Source organism: Narcine bancroftii, chromosome 12, assembly GCF_036971445.1.
Source record: "Narcine bancroftii isolate sNarBan1 chromosome 12, sNarBan1.hap1, whole genome shotgun sequence".
Classification (NCBI taxonomy): domain Eukaryota; kingdom Metazoa; phylum Chordata; class Chondrichthyes; order Torpediniformes; family Narcinidae; genus Narcine; species Narcine bancroftii.
Window position 1 is genome coordinate 32,551,669 of NC_091480.1, and position 26,517 is coordinate 32,578,185.

At 42.5% G+C, this 26,517-nt stretch overlaps 1 protein-coding gene across 14 annotated transcripts in view; it reads left to right on the forward strand.

The window, feature by feature from the left end:
* The window catches only part of LOC138747396 (inactive rhomboid protein 1-like), a 297,832-nt gene extending 283,631 nt beyond the window's left edge, over positions 1-14,201 (forward strand). For all 14 annotated transcript variants that reach the window (XM_069906559.1, XM_069906556.1, XM_069906554.1 and 11 more), the window contains 2 exons: positions 7,402-7,555; positions 12,904-14,201. In XM_069906559.1, the coding sequence (XP_069762660.1) occupies positions 7,402-7,555; positions 12,904-13,323 (574 nt within the window). In that variant the 3' untranslated portion in view covers positions 13,324-14,201. The remainder of the gene's footprint in view (positions 1-7,401; positions 7,556-12,903) is intronic.
* Positions 14,202-26,517: the final 12,316 nt, after the last annotated feature.

Consider the following 26,517-nt stretch of genomic DNA (forward strand, 5'->3'; position numbering starts at 1 on the left):
CATTGCTTATTGTTTATTTTTAATTGTTCTTGCATTAAATAGCTTGCTAGAAGGCCATTAAGAATCAACTACATGTTGAAGGACTGGAGTCCCAATTAGGCCAGTCTAGGAAGGATGACAAATTCCTTCCCTTAAAATGGTATTATTGAGCTATTTGCTATTAACTGGATTTCAATGAACCTCTGGGTCAATAATCCAGGTCTCTAGATCACTAACCTGGTAACATAACCATGTACTATTAGTACAAACGCAATACTAGAGAAACTCAGCTGGTCAAACAATGTACTTTATGTATCAAAGATAAAGATACATAACCACCCCACTAGCCTTCGCATCCAACACATTATCCTCTGTAATTTCCGCCACCTACCACAGGTTCCACGCCATTAGACACATATTTCGCTTTCCTCTCTCTCCGCCTTCCGTAGGGACTGCTCCCTCTGTCACTCCCTCTTCCACTCATCCCCTGGCACCTTCCCGTGTGGCCACAGAAAATGCCACACTTGTGCCCCCCCCCTCTTCCATCACCACCATTTGGGGCCTGTAAGGTAAAACATCATGAGATGGGAATGTGTAGGGAGTTACCCTGTACAAGGCTGTAACAAGAAGGGGAGGTGTCCTTGTACTCCTGTTAGGTAAAACATCATGAGATGGGAATGTACGGGGCAGTAACAAGATGTGAATGCATCCTTGTACTTACAAGATAAGAGAGACATTGATGGATTGAGAGGCAGGAAGCTAGCAGGGAAAGGATAGCAACAGTTTTAGTCATTGGACAAGTAATGATATGATGATGTTCTAAGCACATATCCAAGGGTATAAAAAATCACCATTTTGCTGATAACGGCAGAATGCATTCTCCGACTAACCTGGTTGGTCGCAAGTGTTACAATCCGGTAATAAAGAACAAAGAACCCTGATTTCGACTCAGCCTGGTGTTTGTCTCACTCATTCATGAACAAAGCAGACCTAACAGGCCCCAAGCAGTTCTTTCAAGTGAAGGAACACGTGCATCCGCGGGAGAGATCTACTGCATCCAGTGTTCCCTTTGGAGACACTGGGCATAGACTGGGAGATCGCTTCGCTGAGCACCTTTGCTCTGTCTGCATCAGCAACACAAATCTCCCAGTGGCCAACCACTTCAATTCCGTGCCACACGTGTCTGTCTGTGGCCTCGTGTACTATCTCACGAAAGCCACCTGCAAATTGGAAGAACCACGCTTGGTTTTTCCATTTTGGGCATTCTCCAGCCGGATTGTATTAACATCAACCTCCAGTTTCTGCTTGCCTACTCTCTAATTGTGCTCTTCCCCCTGCCTCTCCACCCACCCCCAGCCATTTTGTTTGGGTGCCTGCTGACATTTTTTCATGCCTTGTTGAAGGGCTGAAGCCCAAAACCCTAGGTTATGTATCTTTATCTTGGCTATGTAAAGGATGCTGTTTAACTGCTGAGTTTCTCCAGCATTGTATTTTTACTTCCATCACGGTGTCTACAGACTTTCATGTATTCGTGTACGACTGGGTTACATAATGATGAGAAGATGCCACTACCTCACCTGATCTTTTGCTTCTAAATTGTAAGTCTGGTCATCAGTTCCGAGCATAAATTTTGTAATAACTTAATACAAGCTCAGCTGCCAGTGTAATCATTGGGCCCCAACTATGAAGCTAGTTCCTTGGCCTTTGTCTCCTTGCCTCTGCTTGGCAATAGAACCAGGGCACTCCCCTTAAAATAACGCAGTGTTAAGTTTAGCACCAATATCAAAGCTTCCCCCCCCCCCCCCAACCAAACACAAAATTATTAGAATGGCAAAGAAAAACATTCAAAGTGAATAAGAAGAAGTAATGAAAGTTAATTTTTGTTTTTAACGTTGAGAATAAAATGAAAATAGATGGAGTGGCAGCGCCGAAATGGATAGCACAGGGTCTCTTTTTTTTCAGCTCTTTTTGTCATGGAAGAAACTACCTTTATTTGATCTGGGAAGTGTACAGTCAGAATGGGTTATGACAGTATTCTTGTTACTGATTGTGCAAATAAAACCTAGGGGCGAAATGAGGGGAATTGCTGGATTCACTCCCATTCCAGAACCCAGTCTTGTTACAAAACTGTAACGATAATCCTGGGATGGTCATTCGCTCGAGCCTTCCACAGAGCGTGTTTCTAATTCCTGTCTTCAGCCTGGCTATTAATTCCTGCATTTCTCCATTGGCTTCATTAGCACGTGTCTGAGCACTTACAAACAAGATCAGCTTTGTGCAGCTTATTGCAAGGTTATCCTCTTTGGAAAATGGAAACTCAACACTAAATCCAACAAGCGCTCCAATGCTTCTTCCTTCATCTGCCCTGTGCAGTTCCAACCAAAGTGGTGTTACAGTATATTCCACTCGCTGCTTCACTGTCCAGTGGGATAGTTATGAGTTCAGCAAAATAAATGCAAGCTTTAAACCAGTTTTAATTTTGAAGAAAGTAAGTTAGTAGCTTCATTCAACCTTGTCAAATGAACAGGGTGATGAGGGAGATTTCTATTGGCAGACTGATTATTGCAAACGATCAGTTTCTAAAAGGAAAGGAAGATTAGAAAAAAAATTACGTTTCTAATAACGTGTAAGTTAGGTCCTCCACCTGAGCTGCATGTCGAGAAATATTTCAGTAATCCCAGCAAACAGAAAATAGTGTTTGATTTAATAATCAATTTGATTTAAATTGACGTCACTCTCATTGAGACAATGAACTGACCTGGAGCACTTGACCTACATCCTATTGTACAGAAACTTTAAAGCCCTATTAATCCAATTATTGTACCATTTAAATGACCCCAATTTAAAAATGTTCAACATTCTAATTCATCACTGAAAATAACTTGAGGAAAATAAAACTTTTAAATTTAGGCTGGTCTTTGAATTTAAGATTAATATAAAAGCAAAAAACTTTGGAAACCAATAGAAGTAAACTAAATACTACTGCAATGTCACTGATGCTCAAGGTTCCTTGACTTTTGTTTGCCCGTAAAGGCACACAGAGGGGTCACTAGTCCGACACCGCTACTGAGAAGAGAAAGAAACAGAAGTCCCTTCAGAGATATTGGAAGTCCATCGATCCTGCCACCTCCTCCTGCGCTCCTGTAATCTACGTTGCCACATGGCTCACTTTAAACCCTTTTCTCCCCTGTTGCTCGCAAACCTGCTCTGTATCTCCTTCCATTTTCTGCTTTTAATTGCTTTCCATTGTTTTCGCCACAGTTCTGCAGGGAACGCCATTGTCCCTGACTCAGATGGTTGTAAATTCATGTCTCACTCCAGAAAGTTAAACACAAAATTTAGTTTAATTTAGAGGTACAGCACACTGGGCTTCAAGCCCATTAGCCTGAGCCACCCAAATAAATCCACATGACCAATTAACCTACCAGCTTGTACCTCTCTGGAAGAAACTGGAGTGCCCAGAGAAAAACCCCCATGGACACTGGGAGAACGTACAACCTCTTTGCAGGCAGCGTATTTGAACCCTGGTTGGTGATCCTGCAATAGATAGAGACACCAATTCTGCTGACCAATTTGTTAGTCTTATCAAAAAAAAATCTTTCGTACTGCTTCCCTCAGAGATTCGGGCCCCTTTGGGGAAAATGTAGCAAATGACATCAGGAGGCTAAACTTCTTGGGCCTTAAGGAGTAATTGTTAAAGAGGTCAATATGCCTGTGAATGGGGAGCAGGATGGCACTAGAGAGCTTATCGTGGCTTCCTATTGAATGATTACAAATAAAGGCTTCAGTTAAAATTGATCTCCTCACTTTAATTTGTAAAGCCAACAAAAATGGCCAAAACAATTGATAGAATAATTCAGGGAAAAAAGGCGAGTTTAATTTTACGCCAGATGAAATGGCATTCCCACCCTGCTGCTTCTGAATTTGAGGGACCACTGTCCACATTCATTAACTTTGATCGCTGATCTGGAATTGACCTGAGCTGATTTTGTTTTTGTACCTGTGTGTAAGAACAGGAGAAAGGCTGGATGCTCAATAACAAGTCACACTGGGGTGTGTCGCTCATCTCCTGCTCCAAGCTACTTCAGTGGGTGCAACCTGGAGGCAATCTTCAAAAACAATTTAATTGGCAATTTAAAAGCCAAAGTGTTGGAAGTGCTTGCTCATTTTTGGCCCACGAGCCCATTAGCCAACAACCCCGGAAGGTTTTAAACGTGGGTGGAAACAGGAGCCTGCGGGGAAATCCCACGCAGATGTGGAGAGAACGTACAAACTCCTTATAGACAGTGCAGGATTTGAACCCCGGTCCCAATCGTTGGTGTTGTAAAGGTGTTGTGCTCACCTCTATGTCAACTGTGCCGCCCAACCGTTAAGCAGCATGACGCTGAGCATTTCCAGCACTTTTGGGTTTTCCACTAAAATACTGCCATCTGCTTGGAGGAACACATCTGCCATAACATTAGAGATTCCACATCTCCTACTACAGGGCGGCCTACTTGATTAGTGCCCATTCCACTGGACTAGAGAGGCATCTTCTCTAACCACAAGCGCATTCTGTTTGACTGATCTATGTGAAGCATTCCAGTGACTCGCCCACGTTATACGAGCACCCCAACCAGTACTACTGAGATGAGCGTGAATAGTATCACATTGGGTTAACAATTAGCTCCCAAGCCTTTCTCACCACTGTGACTTATTCATCGACCAAGGTGGCCAAACTCCTGCAGCTCTCCGCCTTTCACTTTCGGAATCCCATGGTCCCAATAAGAATTAAAGCAGCTCAAAGAGAAGGTCAATCGGTACCTTCCTAGAGAAAATTGGACGCAATAAAACCCCTGGTATCCAGCATCTATGGGGATTGAATATGCCAGAATAGTGTATTTTCTTGTTGCTTGAGACTTGCTCTTACAATACCTAATACATCTACATTAAGAATAAACAATTTAGAAGACAAAAACACTAATCAGTACTTATACTGAACAAACTTCATTTGTGGGAATATATAAACCTTAAAGCATTTTATTTTATTTTTAGTCAGATTCTTCGAAAACATGTAACAGTCACTGCACCTCCAGGTTCCATTCCCTCCACAGAGCCATCTGAAAGACAAACAATAACATTATAGATATTTAACCCACCCCCAAGTTTACAGATAAAGCCACTAACCAGGGTAGCTCTCACTAAGCAGAGATAAGGAGACACTTTAAGTTCACCCCAATGGTGAACGGCATCAACCAGCTCATCCTGGGCGACGCCATCGCTGTTTCACACAACTTTATTCAAACAGCTGCTACGAGCAAAGCACGACCAAGGCTCTCCGCTGGCTGAATATTTGTTCCCATCTTTGCCAAAGGTTTACGTGTAACTTCAGAGAATATTGACCTTTACAATTTTAAACTTGATTATTTTTATCTATTATTTTATTCTTACTTATTTTAATTTTTATTTATTTATTTTCCTTAATTTTTTTTGCCGATTGCTTAAATGATGTAAATCACCAATGAACAATTAACAAAGCCTTGATATTGACACCATCAAGAATTTTTAATTGTACTAAATATGTAACAGGAAGTAACGATTGTAGCCAGTGAGTGCGCACCATGTACACAAACTGTCATGATTTTGAGCGGCAAGAATAAAATTCCTTTTAAATAGTTTGTCAAATGTGTTCAGGAAAGTTTTCTAGATCAATATATAGAGGTACCAACTAGAGAGAATACAATGCAGGGTTTCCTATTGGGGAATGAGACAGGACAGGTGACAGAAGTATGCGTAGGGGAACATTTTGGGTCCAGTGATCATAATGTCATTAGTTTCAAGTTAAGTACGGAGAGGGATAGGACTAGATCTCGAGTTGAGATTCTAAATTGAGATTCTAAATTGATTTTGAGGAAATGAGAAAGGATCTAGAATGGGATGTTGTTTTCAGGCAAGGATGTGCAAGGTAAGTGGAGAGCCTTCAAAGGTGAAATTTTGAGAGTACAGAGTATTTATGTTCCTGTCAGGAGTAAGTAAAGGCAAGGTTAGGAGGTATAGGGAACCTTGGTTTTTTGAAGGCTATTGAGGATCTGGTTTGGAAGAAGAGAGAGGTGTAAAGCAGGTATGGGCAACGTTGAGCAAATGAGGTTCTTGATGAGTTTAAAAATTGCAAGAAAAATCTCAAGAAAGAAATCAGGAAGGCAAAAAGAAAGACATGAGGTTGCTTTAGCAGGCAATGTGAAGGAAAATCCTCTACGGTTTCTATAGGTACATTAAGAGCAAAAGGATAGTAAGGGACAAAATTGGTCCCCTTGAAGAGCGGTGAAGTAGTGAACTGGATTCAACAATGCTTGGACGGGAGAAGCTAGAGAGTAGTGGTAGATGATTGCTTCTCAGACTGGAGGCCTGTGACTACTGGTGTGCCTCAGGGAACAGTGCTGGGACCACAGTTGTTTGTCATCTATATCAATGATCTGGATTATAATGTGAAAAATTGGATCAGCAAGTTTGCATTTGACACTAAGATTGGAGGTTTGTGGACAGCGAAGAATGTTTTCAAACCTTGCAGAGGGATGTGGAACAGCTATAAAAATGGGCTGAAAATAGCAGCTGGAATTTAATGCAGACAAGTGTGAGGTGTTGCATTTTGGAAGGATAAACCAAGAAAGGATCTACATGGTGAATGGAAGGGCACTGAAGAGTGCAGAAGAATAGAGGGACCTTGGAATACAAATACATAATTTCCTGAAAGTGGCATAACAGGTGGATAGGGTTGTAAAGAGAGCTTTTGGCATATTGGCCTTCATAAATCAAAGTACGTATAAGAGCTGGAATGTCATGATAAAGTTTTATAAGACATTGGTGAGGCCAAATTTGGAGTATTGTGTGAAGTTTTGATCATCTAACTACAGAAAAGATATCAATAAGATAGAAAGAGTGCAGAGAAGATTTACCAGGATGATGCCTGAACTTCAGGAACCGAGTTACAGGGAACAGTTAAACAGGTTAGGACTTTATTCCCTGGAGCGTAGAAGAATGAGAGGAGATTTGATATAGTTGTTTAAAATTATGAGGGGTTAGACAGAGTAAATGCAGATAAGCTTTTTCTTCTAGGGGTAGGTGAGATACAAACCAGAAGACATGGGTCAAGAGTTAAAGGGGAAAAGTGAGGGGGAACTTCTTCACCCACAGAGTGATGGGAGTGTAGGGTGAGCTGCCAACTGAAGTGGTGAATGCGGGCTCAATTTTAACATTTAAGAAGAATTTGGATGGATACATGGATGGGAGCGGTATGGAGGTCTATGGGCTGGGTGCAGTTCAGTGGGACTAGGCAAAAAAATAGTTTGGCATAGACTAGAAGGTCTGAAGGGGCCTGTTTCTATGCTGTAGTGTTCTAAAAAGTATAATTTGCTGATCACGCCTCTTTGTTTTGATGACCCACAGGATTCTGCACTGCTTTGTGTCCATCTGCTTCCAAATGACAATCCTTAGGGACCTGGAAAAATTGGCAGGGTGGCTTCGAATTTCTATCATTTACATCCTGAGTGGGATCACAGGAAACCTGGCCAGTGCCATATTCTTGCCTTATCGTGCTGAGGTAAGGTAAAAATCCTTGCTGCAATGAATTTCTAAGGAATGTGGTTCTCATAAACAGCTGAAGTGGAATGGATGAGATTTATACAACACAGCTGCAGGCTTCAGGTGGCATTTAACCACCCAAATTTTAAAAATCAAATATTAGAGATTGGTATTTTTATTCAATGAAATAACTTGTTTTTTTTTTAAGGCATGGGGCCTCATTGCTAACTTCTCAGGGATAAAATACATGCTCACAGGAAATGAGTTAATCCCTCATCCTGAAGGAAGGAAAAGCAACTTTCTCATATCAGAGATTGCACAGAGTTGTGCACTAGCACAAAGTTCCAACTTCATTATCTGCCAGTCTCTCCTCATAATTATTCTCTTAGCCCAAGAACAAAAATCTTTAAAGATGACTTAGAACACTATAGCACAGTACAGGCCTTTCGGCCCTCAATGTTGTGCTGACCTAAAAAAAGTACTACCCTCCCCCCCCACCTTTTACCCTGTAAAACCTTATTTTTCTTCCATCCATCCATGTTCCTGTCCAAGAGTCTCTTAAGTGCCCCTAAAGTTTCAGCCTCCACCACCATCCCCAGCAAGGCATTCCAGGCACCCAAAACTCTGATGTCTCCCTTCACTTTGTACATATGTGTTTGCTATTCCTGCCCTGGGAAAAAAGTGCTGGCTGCCCACCCTATCTATGCCTCTCATTATCTTGTAGATCTTTATTAAGTCTCCTCTCATCTATGCACCAAAGAGAAAAGTCCCAGCTCTGCTAACCTTGCATCATAAGACTTGTTTTCCAATCCAGGTAACATACTGGTAAATCTTCTCTGCACCCTCTCCATAGCTTCCACATACTTCCAATAATTAGCTGAGCAAAACTGAACACAATACTCTCAGTGTGGTCTCACCAGAGATTTGTAGAGTTGTAACATGACCTCCCTACTCTTAAACTCAATCTCCCTATGAATGAAACCCAGCATCCCATGGGCCTTCTTACTTATCAACCTGTGCAGAGACCTTGAGGGATGCGTGGATTTGGATCCCAAGGTCCCTCTGTTTATACACACTCTTAGGTAACCAATCATTAGCCCTGCCCTCAGCCTTCTCGTTTGTCCTTCCAAAATGCATCACCTCACACTTATCTGGATTGAACTTTGCCACTTCCCTGCCCTACTCTACATCCTGTCTATGTTCTCTTGTAACCTTCGACAACCTTCAACTCCTCCAACCTTTGTATCATCTGCAAACTTGCTGACCCATCCTTCCACCTCTTTATCCAAGTCATTTATAAAAATCACAGAGCAGGGGTCCCAGTACAGATCCTTGCAGTACTTCACTAGTCACTGATCTCCAGGCAGAATACTTTCCTTCCACTACTGCTTTCTGCCTTCGAACTGCAAGCCAATTTTTTTATGCACGCAGCCAAAGTTCCATGTATCCCACACCTCATCACTTAATGAATCTCTCTCATGGGAGACCTTGTCAAATGCCTTACTAAATTCTTTTTTTTTAAATTTTTTTATTTTTCACACTATAAACCATATAGATCAAGATACATACATTTTCCTTCTTAAATATATACAGTGTCGTTTTCTCCCCCACTTTCCTCCTCCCCTCCCTCCCTCCCTACCTCCCCTCCCATTTATTTAAAGTTCAGAAAATAAGATACATTAAACCCGTCAAACAATGTTGTCACTCAATAAAAATAAACAAGAAATTCCACTGAGTCAGTTCTTTTCATTCTCTTCTCCTTCTGTCATTTTAAGTGGTTGATGTCCACGGAAGGTTTTCTCTATTATGTTTCATGTATGGCTCCCATATTTGTTCAAATATTGTAATGTTATTTCTTACATTATATGTTATTTTTTCTAATGGAATACATTTATTCATTTCTATATACCATTGTTGTATTCTCAAGTTATCTTCTAATTTCCAGGCTGACATAATACATTTTTTTGCTACAGCTAGGGCTATCATAACAAATCTTTTTTGTGCACCATCCAAATCGAGTCCAAATTCTTTGTTTTTTATGTTACTTAGGAGGAAGATCTCTGGGTTTTTTGGTATATTGCTTTTTGTGATCTTCCCAAAATTTTTTCACTTTCTCACATGTCCAAATTGCATGAATTGTTGTTCCCATTTCCTTTTTACAGCGAAAGCATCTGTCAGATACTGTTGGGTCCCATTTATTTAACTTTTGAAGTGTAATGTATAGCCTGTGTATCCAGTTATATTGTATCATACGTAACCTCGTATTTATTGTATTTCTCATAGTTCCTGAGCATAACTTCTCCCTTGTTTCATTCTTTATGTTTAGATCTTGTTCCCATTTTCGTTTAGTTTTACCATTTTTTTCCTCATTCTCCTTTTCTTGTAGTTTAATATACATGTTTGTTACAAATTTTTTGATTATCATTGTGTCTGTAATCATATATTCAAAATTACTTCCCTCTGGTAACCATGCCTTACTAAATTCCATGTAGACCACAGCTACTGCCCTACCCTCATCAATTTCTTTTGTCACCTCCTCAAATGCTCATAAATCCTATTCTTAATCCTCTCCAATAGTTTGCACACCACTGATGTAAGTCTCATGGATTCTCCCTATTACCATTTTTAAACAAGGGGACTACATTTGCCATTCCCTAATTCTTCTGGCACCTCCCCTGTGGCCAAAGAGGACTTATAATTCATAGCTACTGCTCCAGCTGTTTCTTCCCTCACTTCCCACAGTAACCTTGGGTGTATCGTGTCTGGCCCCGGGGACATCAATCTTGATGTTTTTAAAAGATCCAACACTTCCTCTTCCTTAATCTCTACATTCTTCAGCGTAAAAGCCTGTTCTATTCTGGCCTCATCCTGATCAATGTCATCTTGTGAATACAGAAGCAAAGTATTCATTTAGGGCCCCCTCAACCTCCTGTGCCTCCTTTATCTTTAGCCCCACCTTCATTTTCGTCATCCTCCACATATACATAAAATCCCTTGGGGTTCTCCTTAATCCTACATGCCAAGGCCTTCTCATGCTGCTTTCGAGCTCTCCTAAGTCCTTTCTTAAGCTCCTTGCTGGCTATCATATACTTCTCATGAGCCCTTCCTGTTTCCTGCTTCCTGTATCTAATATCTGCTTCCTTCCTCCTCTTAACTAGCTTCATCAACCACAGTTCCCTTTTCCTACCAACCTTTCCCTGTCCCAGTGGGACAAACCTATCTTGAACCCAACACAAGTGGTCCCTAAACTTCTTCTACATTAGTCTGTACTTTCACCTTTAAATATCTGTTTCCAATTTACTCCTCCTAGTTCCTGCCTCATCCCATCATAATTAGCCCTTCCCCCAATTAAAATCTTCTCCATTTTGTCTGCTTTATCCTTAGCTATGCTAAAGCTCGGAAAGTTGTGGTCACTCTCACCAAAATGCTCCCCAACTGAGAGGTCTGCCACCTGACCAGGTTCATTACCCAGAATTAGATTCAGTATGGCCACTCTCATCCGCCAGTCCACATACCGTATTGGGAGTCCTTCGTGAACACACCTGAAAAATTCTGGCCTGACTATTTCTTTCGCAGTTAAGAAGTGACAGTCAATATTAGGGAAGTTGAAGTTGCCCATAACTACAAAATCCAAAATCTTGCATGCTTATCTGCTCCTCCGTGTTCCGAGAACTATTTGGGAGCCTAGAGACCACTCCTGCTACAAGGCAACTCTTTGATACAAGTGTTCTGCAATTTCTTGCTACTGCCTGTATTCAATGGAAAGTATTGAAGAGGACTAAAAAGCATGCAAAGTCACTTTTTATGGATCCCTTTTACTGGTCCCAAATGGCAAAATATCTCTTATTTAAGCATGGAGGAGCAAATTGCTGGCAAAGCTTTGAAATAAACCTCAATTTGTACAAGGCAGAGATAGTCTGAGCAATTTTTAAAGCAATGCCCTGCAATTTTATCACCACTACTTATCTGCATCCATTCATGTGTTTTTGTAATAGCTGTTAGATTGTGCCAAAGGCTGCTGAGGTTGAAGAACCAGTCTGAAATAAGTTTGTTGCTTTGTATAATTTAGTTTATCCCCACAGCAATTTTACGAAATGAAACTGACATTATTACAAAAATAAAATTAAAGAAAAAAATTCTCTGGCCTGTAAATTTAGACCTTTATTGCAGTCCCCACTGGTAAAGATAGGTGAGTCATAATTTTTTTTTTCTAATATGTAACAGCGTAATGAGCTTTGATTTCAAAACATTTATGGATTGGAGTGGTACTTTCCAAGCTAGTAAACAAGTAGCCTTCCAGGCGCTAAGTGGCACCTGGAAGTTGAAATGTTTATCCTTGAATGATTTTTCACACCCATCTTATATTCATGGACTAGAAGATTTCATCCCTCCGCTGATCCACAACACTTTCCTCAAAACATTGCCAATTTGCCAGGATGCCAGGTGATCACATTAATGAAGTTGAAGCTTGGAAATGTTCTCTCATATCATGGGGCTCTGCAACTTATTGTTTAATAAAGTGAAAGGAAACTCTTTGTTGGGTGCGCAATTTAACATCTAATTGACGTATTAAAAACTAATTAGTCTTGAATCAAATTTCTGCTGTGCGTAAATGAATGATCCCAAATCATCAAACTCAGGGACTTTGGATACAAAAAAAAACAGGAATTGATGCCAACTTTCAAAAGAATATAGTTGTAAACAAAGAGGTTCATAGATTTAGAGAGTCATCCAATATAAGACTAATTTGTTTTTAATATGTCAATTAGATGTCAAATTATGCACCCAACAAAGAGTTTCCTTTCACTTTATTAAACAATAAATACGAGAGAACATTTCCAAGCTTCAACTTCATTAATGAAATCAAACTATAGCATATATGCAGTGATGCATCAAGCCCATGGAAAACTTAACACATCCTACTTGCCTGGTCCAGATCTTAACATGTAGGTTGTTTGCACAATAGATACATGGATATTCCTCCGAGTCCTTCAAATTCAGTATCATTATTTTAGTTCGCAAAGCAGAATCTAACGGATGGGAACAATGTCAAGCAAGAGGTCTTTCCATTTTGATTTTTGTCAGGATTATGCAGCCTCAGTACCTTGGTTGAAGTGATGGATTGTCCCCAGTAGGTAAAGATTTCTTTAGCAACCACTCGCATATTTAGGACCACACATTGTTAGCTTTGCGGTCTCTCCGCAGTGAAAAAATATAAGCTGTCCTGGCAGCTAGGTGAAAATGAAATGGCACCCAAAGTAAGCCATTGAGAATTGTAAGGGGGCAGTCGTATTGAGTTGGGAAGATGCACCCTGGGCATTAAGTTAACAATGTGGTAAGTTAACAATGTTTTATCTTCTCTTTAAGGTTGGACCCGCCGGATCACAGTTTGGGATCCTGGCTTGCCTTTTTGTGGAGCTCTTCCAGAGTTGGCAGATCCTCGCCAGGCCTTGGAAAGCATTTGTCAAACTCGTGGCTCTTGTCCTCTTCCTCTTTGCCTTTGGCCTCCTCCCGTGGATTGACAATTTTGCCCACATTTCAGGCTTCATCAGTGGATTCTTCTTATCGTTTGCGTTCCTCCCATACATCAGCTTTGGGAGGTTTGACTTGTACCGCAAGCGATGTCAGATAATGATCTTCATTGTCACCTTTGTAGGACTGTTTGCAGGGCTGGTAGTCTTGTTCTACGTCTACCCAATAACTTGTGAATGGTGTGAATATCTGACTTGTATTCCCTTCACGGATAAGTTCTGTGAAAAATATGACCTCAACGCACATCTACATTAATCAGCCTGGCAAGGCACATCAATCAATGTTACAGATTTGGTTCTCAGCTGTATCTACATCATGGAGTCTCTGATCTTGCTCTATCAAAACGTTGACGGTGATATTCAAGTAATCCTCCAGATCCTCCTCACTTGAAGTCCTTTTTTAAAAATTCAAAAATTTCACATTTGATGCTCGATTTGCATCTTGGGACAATGGACACCATCTCCAAGTATGACCTATGTGCCTTCCCCATTATTTTTGAACCAACGTTTTGTGCTGCCAATTTTGTATTACACTAGTTTTAGCACTAAATCAAATCTTGTATTGTTTACTACTGCTAAAGTGGTGATGAATTGCAGGTAGTGTTTTAGCTACCGTTTGACTGACTGCAAGTTTGCAGAATACGTTATAGAAGCCTAACTGAGACTTCAGTTTTAAAGTAGAATGTTGTTGTCATCTTTCCCTCGGCTTGCTCTTGAAACAATACGATCACGATTATAAGATCCCAAGGACAGAAATTTACCTTTAGAATGACAATTTCAAGGAAATTTATTTCTTGTGCGCTCTCCACCATGCTCCCCATTGATTGTGAAGTTTGCCATTTATAGAATTTTTTTTAAATAATTGTACTGCTGGTTTGTCACAGGCATGGAATTTCAAACCTAGGTGGATGGGAATTACATTAATGCTCACATCCAATATCAGAACAATGGAATTTAAAAAAAACACCCCAAGCCAGAGCTGAATTATTGTCTCTTATTTTCCATTTTGTTCATGATATATTTTGAGAGAATACATTTTCTGCAAGCAACGGAAATTGGATCTGTGATTAAAATTGACAGTTTATAAACACTAACCTTGTTTCTGACAACAATAAAAATCCATTGGCTGTTTTATTTGGTGGGTTATTGTTACAAACCACAGTATAAGGTCCTGCTTCAGTGATGTGTATCGAAGTGTGACGGTTTGTAAATCAGTTATTTTTTTAATATTCCAGAGATTATCAAGAAATGTAATGAAAGTCAGTACATTTCCAAGGTTCATTTTGTCATTGAATCTCACCAAAAGCAAGACCCACATCCATAAATCACCAAGTCCAAGTGGAGCGCCTCCCTTGCATCAGAGATGGTGATCACTGGTGCAAATACAGGAGCTGCTCTGTGATTTGGACGAGCTGCTGCCCCACGGTTCTGGTGACCCAGGTTCAATTTTGATCTCTGATGTTGTCTGTGGGAAGTTTGGATGTTGTCTCTGTGAGTCTGTGCTTTGCCTCTTCATGCACTCTTTAACTCCCAGATCCCAAAGGTGTGCAATTTGGTGAGCTCGTTGGCACCTAGCATGTGGAATCTGTGGGAGTTTATGAGAATGATATGAGGGGGGGTTCGGGTTAGTGTCAACGTGTGGTTGGTCTGTCTGGGGTGGTGGCCTCTGGGACCCATTTTGTTGCTGTGTAACTATCTGCATAGGAACGCCACACCACAGCTCACTGGCAATGCTGAAGTCTTTGGGGTGAAAACCCCAACGTCCACATCTCAGCTCACCCTCGTGGAGTGGCTACAGGATAGGCATGGTGGCAGTGGTTCCTGGCTCAGCGTGGCATCACCTCGGGTACATTAGAACAAGTCAAACAAACAAAATCAAGTTTTTTTTTAAAAGCCAAACAGCTTTATCAATGAAATACAAAAATCATTGAAGGTTTGTTTCATTTGCACAATTTGTGTATGATACAATTGTGAAAGAACATTCTGTATATCTACCCTAAACTCAGAAGTGATCTTCAAACATTAACTTTGCAGGTTTAAATAATGGAAGGAAGTGAGATTCTTAGATAGTCATTCTAAGGTTTTGTTTCCATCTTCCGTGCAAACTTTTAAATGTTATGACACAAAACTTGAATTTGACTTGGCTTTTTAGTGTGATTTTTCAAGATCGGCTCATATCAACAAATCTACACCGACAGTATGTACACTGTTATTGTTCCCTGCATCCGACTCTAGAAATTACCCAGACATATTATTGTGTTGTAGTTGTACATTTCCCACGAGGAATCTCCTGAAATTGTTTTATGAATAGCCATTGAAAAGTTCAATATTTTTAATTGAAACAGAAATGTACTCATCTGTGATTATTGTATTTATAACATGGCCCAAAAGCATCTCTTGCACTGTTTGTTGGCCCCATGTGAGCCTGCTGCCATATGACTTGCTCTCAGTTTAGCAGCATGGAATACCTGCTCTTGTGCACTTGTCCTCTGGATGCAGTTAAGAAGTTTTTATCTCAACTCACTGTACGGAACCAAGTTTTGCAACCCACCACTTGGAGCAAAATGTTTCTCCTGAATTCCTTGCTTAGTGGCTATCTTGTATGTATGGCTTGTGGTTTTGATTCCACTTTCTTCTCTCCACCACACCAAATGGACGCCTTCCGATGAGGGGGGAGGGGGGAGGAGTTCTACAGGTTTTGGGACCTCCATCATGTAGGTTCTTGGCCCCTCTCAAGAAACCAAAAGCAAGGCGATAAACTGGGTGGAATAGTGATCAATCGTGTTACTGTTCTCCTAGTGACAAGGTTGCTTGGTCAGAAATCACCATGGAAACACGAGGCAAATAGGTAGTTCAGTGAACTGGGAATGTCAATGAACCAGAAGGTAGTTAAAATCTTCATCCATTTTCCATCTAATTAGGAAACACTAATTCACATGTATTAATTTTACTGAAACCTCCCTATTTGTCACGTAACTTTTCTTTGTTGCCTCGCATTTTTCTGGTAATAGATTTAACTTAAATTTTTTAACTTTTTCAAAATAGCATCAATAAATTACTTTGACACAGAAGCGAATGACATTTAATAATTTACTGTATGTTCGATTGTTCAAGCTCTCTATTTTCAAGGCTCCATTTTAAGCTTGTATAGTTGAAACCTATGTAGCTCCAATTGTGTGAGCATGGGGTTTGGGAGTACATTGGAATTTGTTTTTGGAGTATAAGAGTAATGTAAACCTGCATGTCATAGTCCTCCTATGTGGTGCTAACATGAGATGGATGTGCTAATTTAAAATATAGGTTTTTTTTTTAAAGGAGCAGGATACCATGTTTAAAATGGATTATTAATATCTTGCATGCACCATCTTTAAATTGGGATGCTCTTTAACCATCTACCACCCCTGCAACCCATCAACAATCAAAGGTAATCAGCTGAAATATTGAGCATAAATTGTGTTTAAATAGAGGGAGTATTTTGTCTCCCAATGCTGGCTCAAAACAGCACCATAACCAACTGCCAACCACAGGTAAGAACAGATAGTTGACTCCTTTGCAGTCAATTTAATGTTTTTGTTTTGTTTGTTTTGCCGATAATAACAAATCAATTTGATGTCAACCATGTTGAAGTTGGGAAGGGATGAATATGTTTCTGCTATCATGCGCTTATTTTGGTGGAACAGCAGCATCAGAAAATTAGGGACCAACGTGCTTCCAAGATTTTAATCGCAGGTAAACGAGAGACGGTGCAGATGCAGCAAGCCCGGAGTAAGACCCACAATGCCAGAGGAACTCAGCAGCAAATGTGGCGAGCAGGAGATGGTCAGTGTTTCAGGCCATAGCCCTTCGCCAAGAAATTAAACAAAGTTGGGTTTCAATTTAGATTTGGAATTTGTTTTTGTTCTGGAGCATAAGAGTGGTGTGAACCTGTATGTAGTACTCCTGTGTGGTGTTAACATGAGATGGATGTGCTCGTTTAAAATATAGGTATTTTTTGAGGAGCAGGATTTCAACTTATGCCAATTTGAAGAGCATGCCAGCAAAATTCCACCAGCAAGTCACTAGTCTCATGCCCTCATCAACTGTATGGAGGTACAGATGGTTGACAAGTTCACGTTCCTAGGAGTAAACCTCTCCAGCAAACTGTCCTAGTCCAGTATTGGTAAAGCAATGCTCCCCCCCCCCCACCCAAACCGCACTAATGCTCCTATTTCCACAGAAGTCTAAGAAATTTGGCATGTCACGGGCATCCCACAACAGCTTTTACAGTTGCACTATTGAAAGTATCCTATCAGAATGCATTATCCCATGGTACGGGAACTGCTCTGCCTAAGATCACAGAGCAGAGGGTTGTGAAAGCTCAGACCATTATGCCAACCCTCCCCTTCTCTGATGACTCCACGTGTACTTCCTGCTGCCTTGGAAAAGCAGCCGCCATTTTTAAAAGACATCCACTGTGGTCACAAACCTGTCTGACAAAAGATGCACAAGTGTGAGCACAATTGCCACCAGATTCAAGGGGAATTTAGTTTCAGCTCTTATCAGACTTCTGAAGGAACTTCACAAGAATACAATTGTGAGGTCTTTGCTTCTTAGGACCTGTGAGAGGGCCCTGGACTGAGCGTAGCAGAAACTGACTCAGCAACAGTAATGGGCAGGAAGTGCAGCAGGATGCACAGGATGGTGCTCAAGGGGACTTGGAGGAGCTTGTTACCTGTTCACCCTACATGGTTTGCAGAGGCATCCATTGTTGATCTGCTTGCCCTCTACTTCCCCTCTTCCTTTGAACATCAACTGGGATTAAGTCCTGTAAGGGAAAGAGTGGCGTAGAGCTCAAGCAGACTGGGTATAGTGAATCAGCTGGACAGAGGGGGGGATTTAACCATGCAATACAGTAAGGCCCTCTGGATGAAGCAACCTGAGCAGGGAATGCATCAGTAATGTAGATCAGGGAAGCAGCATGCGCTCAGACAGACCTCAAAGGATCATGGCAACAGGGAACTCGGGCAATGAGGGGGGAGGGGAGAACTCAGGTAAACCGTGTAGGATGGACAGAGCGATGGAGCATCTCACTCAGCAATGCCCAGACGTAGTGGCCGCCAGGGGAAGCAGGGCAATTGGGGGGGGGGGGGGTGTTGGGGTTGTTTGGTTGTTGACCAGACATTATCAGGACAAGCCAGTGCATCGTGTAAGTATGGTAAACCACTGTTTGCATATAATAGTCTGGTCAGGCACACCCATTGGCCGACTGTACCCTGCGGCCCTTCCTGGATAAAGATGACTGTTCCACAGCCCCCTTCTCAGTGCAGGTCAGTCAAGCAGCATGGATGCGCCTTTGTTCTTCACTGAATAAAAGCCTATTGGTTTCTCAACAACAGTAGTTTGAGTAACTGATGGTGAATCCATCAGGTTCAGCAGTTGGAGGCTAACAAAGACATGGAGGGAGACAGCAACCTGGTGCTGGCATCCTATGCTATAGTTGCTCTATGGTTAGTAATGGATTACTTAAGGTGGCATGCGAGTAGAAAGAAAAATGTTGAGAACCACGGCAAGGGTGAATTTTGGTCACACTACACTCAACATGGCCCGCTGGGTCGGCACTCTTTCACCTCATTGCCAACTTCCTTTTCCGTCTGTGAGCTGATGGAGAGACTCAGCCGGTCATTTAGCCATGGGTAGAAATGGTCTGTCAAGGCTTTTAGTGCAAACCCCTTCATGGAAGGACTGACCATTCCTCTCCACGCCTGACTCACCGGGTTCCTCCTGCAGCCCTGCTTGTCCGCCCAGCACTCCAGCGTCTGTAGTTTTTTTTTGTTTCTTTTTTCCGACCCTTTTGTAGGATCACCCTGCAGGCCCACATGCTGCCCTTTGGTTCAGTTGATGAGGAGCTGTAAAGGCACTGGGAGCATGGACCTTGTTTGGTGAACCAAGAAATGGGATGGACTGAGCGTCGAGGAAAGTCACCATCAAATGGGTGATGGTAACGGCTGCTGGGAATCAGAGAGAGGGGCTGTGAGGATCCACAGGAGAGGAGTGGATCAGCAGGAATAGTTTCACGTACAGCAGCAGGGAGATGGCAGTATGGTGCTCAAGCGGACCTGAAAGGAACACAATAATGCTGTGCTCCTGTAGGGTGAATCAGGGGAGGTGTGGGGAGGGGTTAAGGGTGTGGTAGAACAACAGATAAAGGAAACTAAACAAGGAATGCGCACCCCCCCCCCCCATGGATGGCGGCATCTGGCAGAGAGAGCAAGATGTTTGGGACCATGTGAGGAACTGCTATGCCATAGATGATCTGTGGTAGGGGTATGCAAGTGTGGGGGGGGGGGGAGGTTGAGAACCACTGCCCTACACTTTCTGCAGAGCCTTGACCCTTTCAGTTCCACGTTGTCATGTTTCCTTCAGGTCTGCTTGACGTTCATCTTCCCTGCTGGTCCTAGCTTAACCATTTCTGACGCGTTGGCTCCTCAGTGTTCAGGTCTCATAATGCCCAGTCCAGTGCCAAACTCCCCACTCATTCTGCTTCACCCAGTTGACAGGGGACTGTGTGTACCAAATCCTGAGCAGAGTTGGCGGACACTAACCCAGGAGTGTGCAACTGCAGGGAGGAGAGGGTGTTTGCTAGTGGACAGAGCAATGTGGGGATAGGTGTGATAACATAGCACGCCAGGTCGGATGAGGCAAGAATTTGTGGACAATGAGCTGAAAGGGAGACGACAGGGTGGGGTCAGTAGAAACAGGAAGGAGGAGTTAATAATCAGCCACCAAAATGTAGTTATAATACTGGAGGTGGCATGGATCAGGAAATTAAAGGTAAGGGTGGCAGGGAGAACAATTAAGGGAGCCTTCAATCTACATATGAATTATTTTATTCATAATGAGCTACTTGATACAAGATGGCTTCATGGAATATGTACAAGTTTTTCTGTATCAATTTCTATGCAGTTTAAGTTGCATTTGGACAGCTGCATAGGAAAAATTTGGTGGGATATGGAACACAGGGAACTATCAGGTTGGAAGAGTTTGAAGGACCTGTTTCCATGCTGTATGACTTTCCATGACTCTGTCCCCTTTTATGTTGACAAACAGAGTGACCCTGCAGTCCTGTCCTAGACATGTTCTTGCTCTGAAAGTTTTGAAGTAGAAATCATGAATTTACTATTCTTTGAGGTGATCTTTATCAATCAATGGTTTGAACTTCAAGGCAACGATTAAATTATTTGAAATCTAAATATTGAACCAACTCAGGGAAGGAGTTTTAACATTTTTTTTTACATCCCCCAAAATAAGTTAAGTCAGGTTTGAAGTGGAATATTTTGTATTAGTCTAGAATTGGAAAAATGGTCCTTGGTAAAATGGCTGAAATAAAAGTTGCAATTTATCAGAAACTTTGTGTTATTGAAACGCATAGCTTATGCCTCATTTTGGCTACTTGTTTTTAAATTTTGCTCCAGTGTTAAATTTAGATCTAAACACTTTGATCTATTATCTAACATTTCATGATTTTTGTTAAATGATGGTTGCAGAAGACTTCAACAGGGATTTTATCTGAAGGCAGCAGCTGGCAATTGGAGTTCGGTGACTCAGGTAGTTGGATTGGAAAAGCATACATCAGCAGAAAGCTGATTGGGCAATAGAGATCAAGTGATCTTGTGACACAGGGTGGTATTAATTCACCACAACTCAGCAGTCTAGAGGGATGATACATGTAGTTTTTTGTCTACATGTTCTTCTATAAAGTGGAAAGAAAGAAGGGCTGGTGGTGAAGTATCTAATCTGGCAGTGTTCTCACAGTTGCATTGAAAATCATATGAGCACAGATAATACTGATTGACTAATGTAGAATATATCACAGATGAAATAGTGTATCTCGGATCGAAATAAAATTAAGAACTTTAGATTTTGTCAATATGCTGCTTAACTCAGCTGAATCAAGGCAAATTACACATTCTAAATATCGAATGATTATACCATGTCATTCTGAGTGAGGTAAGCAAGAAAATGGCTGGCTAATAATCTTGAGCATTTCATGCTCGATTGGGCAGGATTAGAATAACTCTATTGCCTTCCTAAACCAGAAGTCGTTGAACATTTCAGAATCAGAATTTATTCTCATGAACACGTCACGAAATTCATTGTTTGGTGGCAACATTACAGGTGCAAATATTACTATAAATTACATTTTTAAAATTAGTGGGAAAAATAACAAGAAGGTGAGTTAGTGTCTGTGGTTCATTGTCCATTCATAAATCTGATAGCAGAGTTGTTTCTGTGCTGCTGGGCTTTCTTCTTTCAGCTCCTGTACCTCCTTTCTGATGGGAGCAGCGTGAAGTGGGTGTGGCATGGATGTTGAGGGTCCTTGACAACAGGCTACTTTCTTAGGGCACTACCTCTTGTAGATGCCCTCGATGGAGCGCATTTTATTATAAAGAAGCCTGTTGCAAATAAGACTGCAGCTTGGGGAAGGATATGAAATACATGAAGTTAGTATGTTGTCTGGAACATTATTTTAATGAATACTGGAGGAAGGATCTCAGAGTAGAAGATATTAAGCATCATTATGAAATATTGTGATGGTTAGAGTTTCTCGGTTTCTTTCAAAATGGCGTAGAGGACAGATGTGCTATCCCACCATTCCTCGGCTAGTTTTTTAAGTACCCATTTTTAAAGTTTATAAAAATGATTAAAAATTGTATTTTTATTTTCTGGAACATTAATGGGTTACAATGGCTACTCATGTAAAAAAAAAATGAAAACTCAATTGCAGAAGAAACTACCTTTTAAGAGTGCTGAAGGATTGAGGCCTACCTGCTTAATTGAAGCCACAGAGTCGATTTTGGGAGTTCCTAAGGCACAGAGGACCCCGGCCCGGCTGAGTATGATGCCAGCGCTAATCCTGCCTTTGCAAGATGGCGCCGGCTCGACGACGAGCTCGGTTGGTGCTGAACTGCGCGCCCGTGATGTTGGGCGCGCAGGTGATCCGGCCGAGAAAGGAGCCCGTGGGCCAGCGCTGCCGTTGGGTGGGCCGGAGATGCACAGAGTGGCGTTGGAAGCTGCACCTGCGCAGTCCCTGGTCTTACCGGGCATGCGCAGTGCCTCTAGGGTTCGGGAGTTGCTGGATTGGGTGTGGGCTGTTGGGGGGCCCGAGCGGCGGTGTCCTGTCATCGGGTGTTCAGACCCGCAGCCACACCAGAAGTGGACCGACGACATCTGAAGAGGAAGAAGACTTACCTTTACTGGGCAGCATGCAGAAGCAACTGGAAGTGGAGACTAGAGAAGGTAGGCCTCAAAAAGAGGCACTGGAATCTGGAATGGAGTCTATGTGTGCTGTTTTGGAAGGGATTGCTTATCAAATGGATAATATATTTAAACAAATGACTAAAGGATTTTTGGAAGTGACAACTAAAATGAATACTATGTCTGAAGATATGACTGCAATTGAGTGATGTTAATAAATGCATCAAATCAGTGGATACAGTGCAAGAATTTTTTTTTAATTGAAACAGCTTTTTTGACTGTAAAAATCAGTTTGAACGTAATAAGGAAAAAATGGACAAAGTGAAAGATTCTTTTGTGGATTGGGGAATTCAGAAGAAGGAATTATTTAAGAAAATTGATTCACTGGAAAATCAAAGTCGAAGAAATAATGTGAAGATTGTGGGTCTTCCAGAAGGTATTGAAGATTCCGATTCAATAATTTTTTTAAGAAATTGATTCTCGAGATGTTGGGCAAGGAGTTTTTTTCAGAAGGCCTAGAGTTGGACCGGGCACACATAGCGTTGCGGAAGAAACTGCTTCCGGGACAACCGCCAAGGGCGGTTTTAATCCGTTGTCTGAAATATCAGGATAGAGAAATGATACTACGGTTGGCGGTGCAGAAAGCACGACAAAGTCAAACTCCAACGATGATTCAAAATAATAATTTTTTAATGCAGATCTGAGTCCAGAGATTATTAGGCGACATCGGGAATTCAATTCGGCTAAAGAAGTGTTGTGGTGGAAGAGTTACAAATTTGCTTTTCGTTATCCTGCAGTGTTAAAAGTCTTTTATGGTAATTTTTAATCTCAATTTTTTTTAAATGACCATGATGCATTAATCTTTGCTAATTCACTACCAGAGTTGCGAGGAAATGGTCGATTTTCACCGCCGTTGCCTAAAAGGAAAACAAATGGAAATGGAAATGGGAATGGGAAGAATTTGAGAAATGGAAAGAAAGAAGTGGTAATTCAAAGTCTTATTGACATTGAAGTCCCGGAACAATAATTGGGATTGGAGTCAATGGGTTGAATATATTGATTATATTTGATTATGTTGATGTGAATAATGTATTTCTGGCTGGGGGGGTGGGTGGATGGCACTGAAACCTTTGATAGTCATCTACCACTAGTGAGGTTCACCACTGCCAATTTTTTTTTATTATTTTTGTCTTGTGTAAGTTCAGAAGTGGTACACTCATCTTATAGATGGAGATTTAACACATTGTTGAAAAAAACAGAGTTTGTTACCTTTATTAAAGAACAGATCACTTTGTTCTTAACTGAGAATGATAATTCTGTAGATAGTCATTTTGAGTTATGGGATGCCCTAAAAGCTTATTTAAGAGGGCAGATTATTAGTTATACCACTAAAGTTAAGAAACAGTATATGGCAGAGAGTTTAGAACTGGAGAAGCAAATTGCTGAATTGGAGAAGGAATTTCAGAAAGATGTGACAGAAGATAAAAAAAAGTGGTTTTGGCTCATTTGAAACTACGTTATTCTTTGGCTTGGCTTCGCGGACGAAGATTTATGGAGGGGGTAAAAAGTCCACGTCAGCTGCAGGCTCGTTTGTGGCTGACCAGTCCGATGCGGGACAGGCAGACACGATTGCAGCGGTTGCAAGGGAAAATTGGTTGGTTGGGGTTGGGTGTTGGGTTTTTCCTCCTTTGCCTTTTGTCAGTGAGGTGGGCTCTGCGGTCTTCTTCAAAGGAGGCTGCTGCCCGCCAAACTGTGAGGCGCCAAGATGCACGGTTTGAGGCGTTATCAGCCCACTGGCGGTGGTCAATGTGGCAGGCACCAAGAGATTTCTTTAGGCAGTCCTTGTACCTTTTCTTTGGTGCACCTCTGTCACGGTGGCCAGTGGAGAGCTCGCCATATAATACGATCTTGGGAAGGCGATGGTCCTCCATTCTGGAGACGTGACCCATCCAGCGCAGCTGGATCTTCAGCAGCGTGGACTCGATGCTGTCGACCTCTGCCATCTCGAGTACCTCGATGTTAGGGGTGTGAGCGCTCCAATGGATGTTGAGGATGGAGCGGAGACAACGCTGGTGGAAGCGTTCTAGGAGCCGTAGGTGGTGCCGGTAGAGGACCCATGATTCGGAGCCGAACAGGAGTGTGGGTATGACAACGGCTCTGTATACGCTTATCTTTGTGAGGTTTTTCAGTTGGTTGTTTTTCCAGACTCTTTTGTGTAGTCTTCCAAAGGCGCTATTTGCCTTGGCGAGTCTGTTGTCTATCTCATTGTCGATCCTTGCATCTGATGAAATGGTGCAGCCGAGATAGGTAAACTGGTTGACCGTTTTGAGTTTTGTGTGCCCGATGGAGATGTGGGGGGGCTGGTAGTCATGGTGGGGAGCTGGCTGATGGAGGACCTCAGTTTTCTTCAGGCTGACTTCCAGGCCAAACATTTTGGCAGTTTCCGCAAAGCAGGACGTCAAGCGCTGAAGAGCTGGCTCTGAATGGGCAACTAAAGCGGCATCATCTGCAAAGAGTAGTTCACGGACAAGTTTCTCTTGTGTCTTGGTGTGAGCTTGCAGGCGCCTCAGATTGAAGAGACTGCCATCCGTGCGGTACCGGATGTAAACAGCGTCTTCATTGTTGGGGTCTTTCATGGCTTGGTTCAGCATCATGCTGAAGAAGATTGAAAAGAGGGTTGGTGCGAGAACACAGCCTTGCTTCACGCCATTGTTAATGGAGAAGGGTTCAGAGAGCTCATTGCTGTATCTGACCCGACCTTGTTGGTTTTCGTGCAGTTGGATAATCATGTTGAGGAACTTTGGGGGACATCCGATGCGCTCTAGTATTTGCCAAAGCCCTTTCCTGCTCACGGTGTCGAAGGCTTTGGTGAGGTCAACAAAGGTGATGTAGAGTCCTTTGTTTTGTTCTCTACACTTTTCTTGGAGCTGTCTGAGGGCAAAGACCATGTCAGTGGTTCCTCTGTTAGCGCGAAAGCCGCACTGTGATTCTGGGAGAATATTCTCAGCGACACTAGGTATTATTCTATTTAGTAGAATCCTAGCGAAGATTTTGCCTGCAATGGAGAGCAACGTGATTCCCCTGTAGTTTGAGCAGTCTGATTTCTCGCCTTTGTTTTTGTACAGGGTGATGATGGTGGCATCACGAAGATCCTGAGGCAGTTTACCTTGGTCCCAACAAAGCTTGAAAAACTCATGCAGTTTGGCATGCAGAGTTTTGCCGCCAGCCTTCCAGACTTCTGGGGGGATTCCATCCATACCTGCTGCTTTGCCACTTTTCAGTTGTTCGATTGCCTTATATGTCTCATCCAGGGTGGGAACCTCATCCAGCTCTAGCCTTAGGGGCTGTTGAGGGAGCTGGAGCAGGGCGGAATCTTGGACTGAGCGGTTGGTACTGAAAAGAGATTGGAAGTGTTCTGACCATCGGTTGAGGATGGAGATCTTGTCGCTGAGGAGGACTTTGCCATCTGAGCTGCGCAGCGGGCTTTGGACTTGGGGTGAGGGGCCGTACACAGCCTTTAGAGCCTCGTAGAAACCCCTGAAGTCGCCAATGTCCGCGCTGAGCTGTGTTCGTTTGGCGAGGCTAGTCCACCACTCATTTTGGATCTCCCGGAGTTTGCGCTGAAGATGGCTGCATGCGCGACGGAAGGCTTGTTTCTTCTCTGGACAGGACGGCTTTGTAAGGTGAGCCTGGTGGGCAGCTCGCTTCTTTGCCAGCAGCTCCTGGATTTCCTGGCTGTTTTCGTCAAACCAGTCCTTGTTTTTCCTGGAGGAGAAGCCCAGTACCTCTTCAGTGGATTGCAGTATGGTAGTCTTCAACTGATCCCAGAGGGTTTCAGGGGACGGGTCCGTGAGGCGGGTTGCAACGTCGAGCTTTGCTTTGAGGTTTGCCTGGAAGTTTCCTCTCGCTTCGTCTGACTGCAGTTTTCCAACATTGAACCTCTTTCTGGGGGCTTTATTGTTCCTGGGCTTTGGCTTGAAGTGAAGGTTGAGCTTGCAGCGAACCAGCCGGTGGTCAGTGTGGCATTCCGCGCTAGGCATGACCCTGGTGTGGAGCACATCTTGTTTGTCACTTTCTCGCACCAGGATGTAGTCCAGGAGGTGCCAGTGTTTGGATCGGGGATGCATCCAGGTGGTCTTAAGGCTGTCCCTCTGCTGAAAAAGGGTGTTTGTAATGACAAGCCGCTGTTCTGCGCAGAGCTCCAACAGGAGGCGCC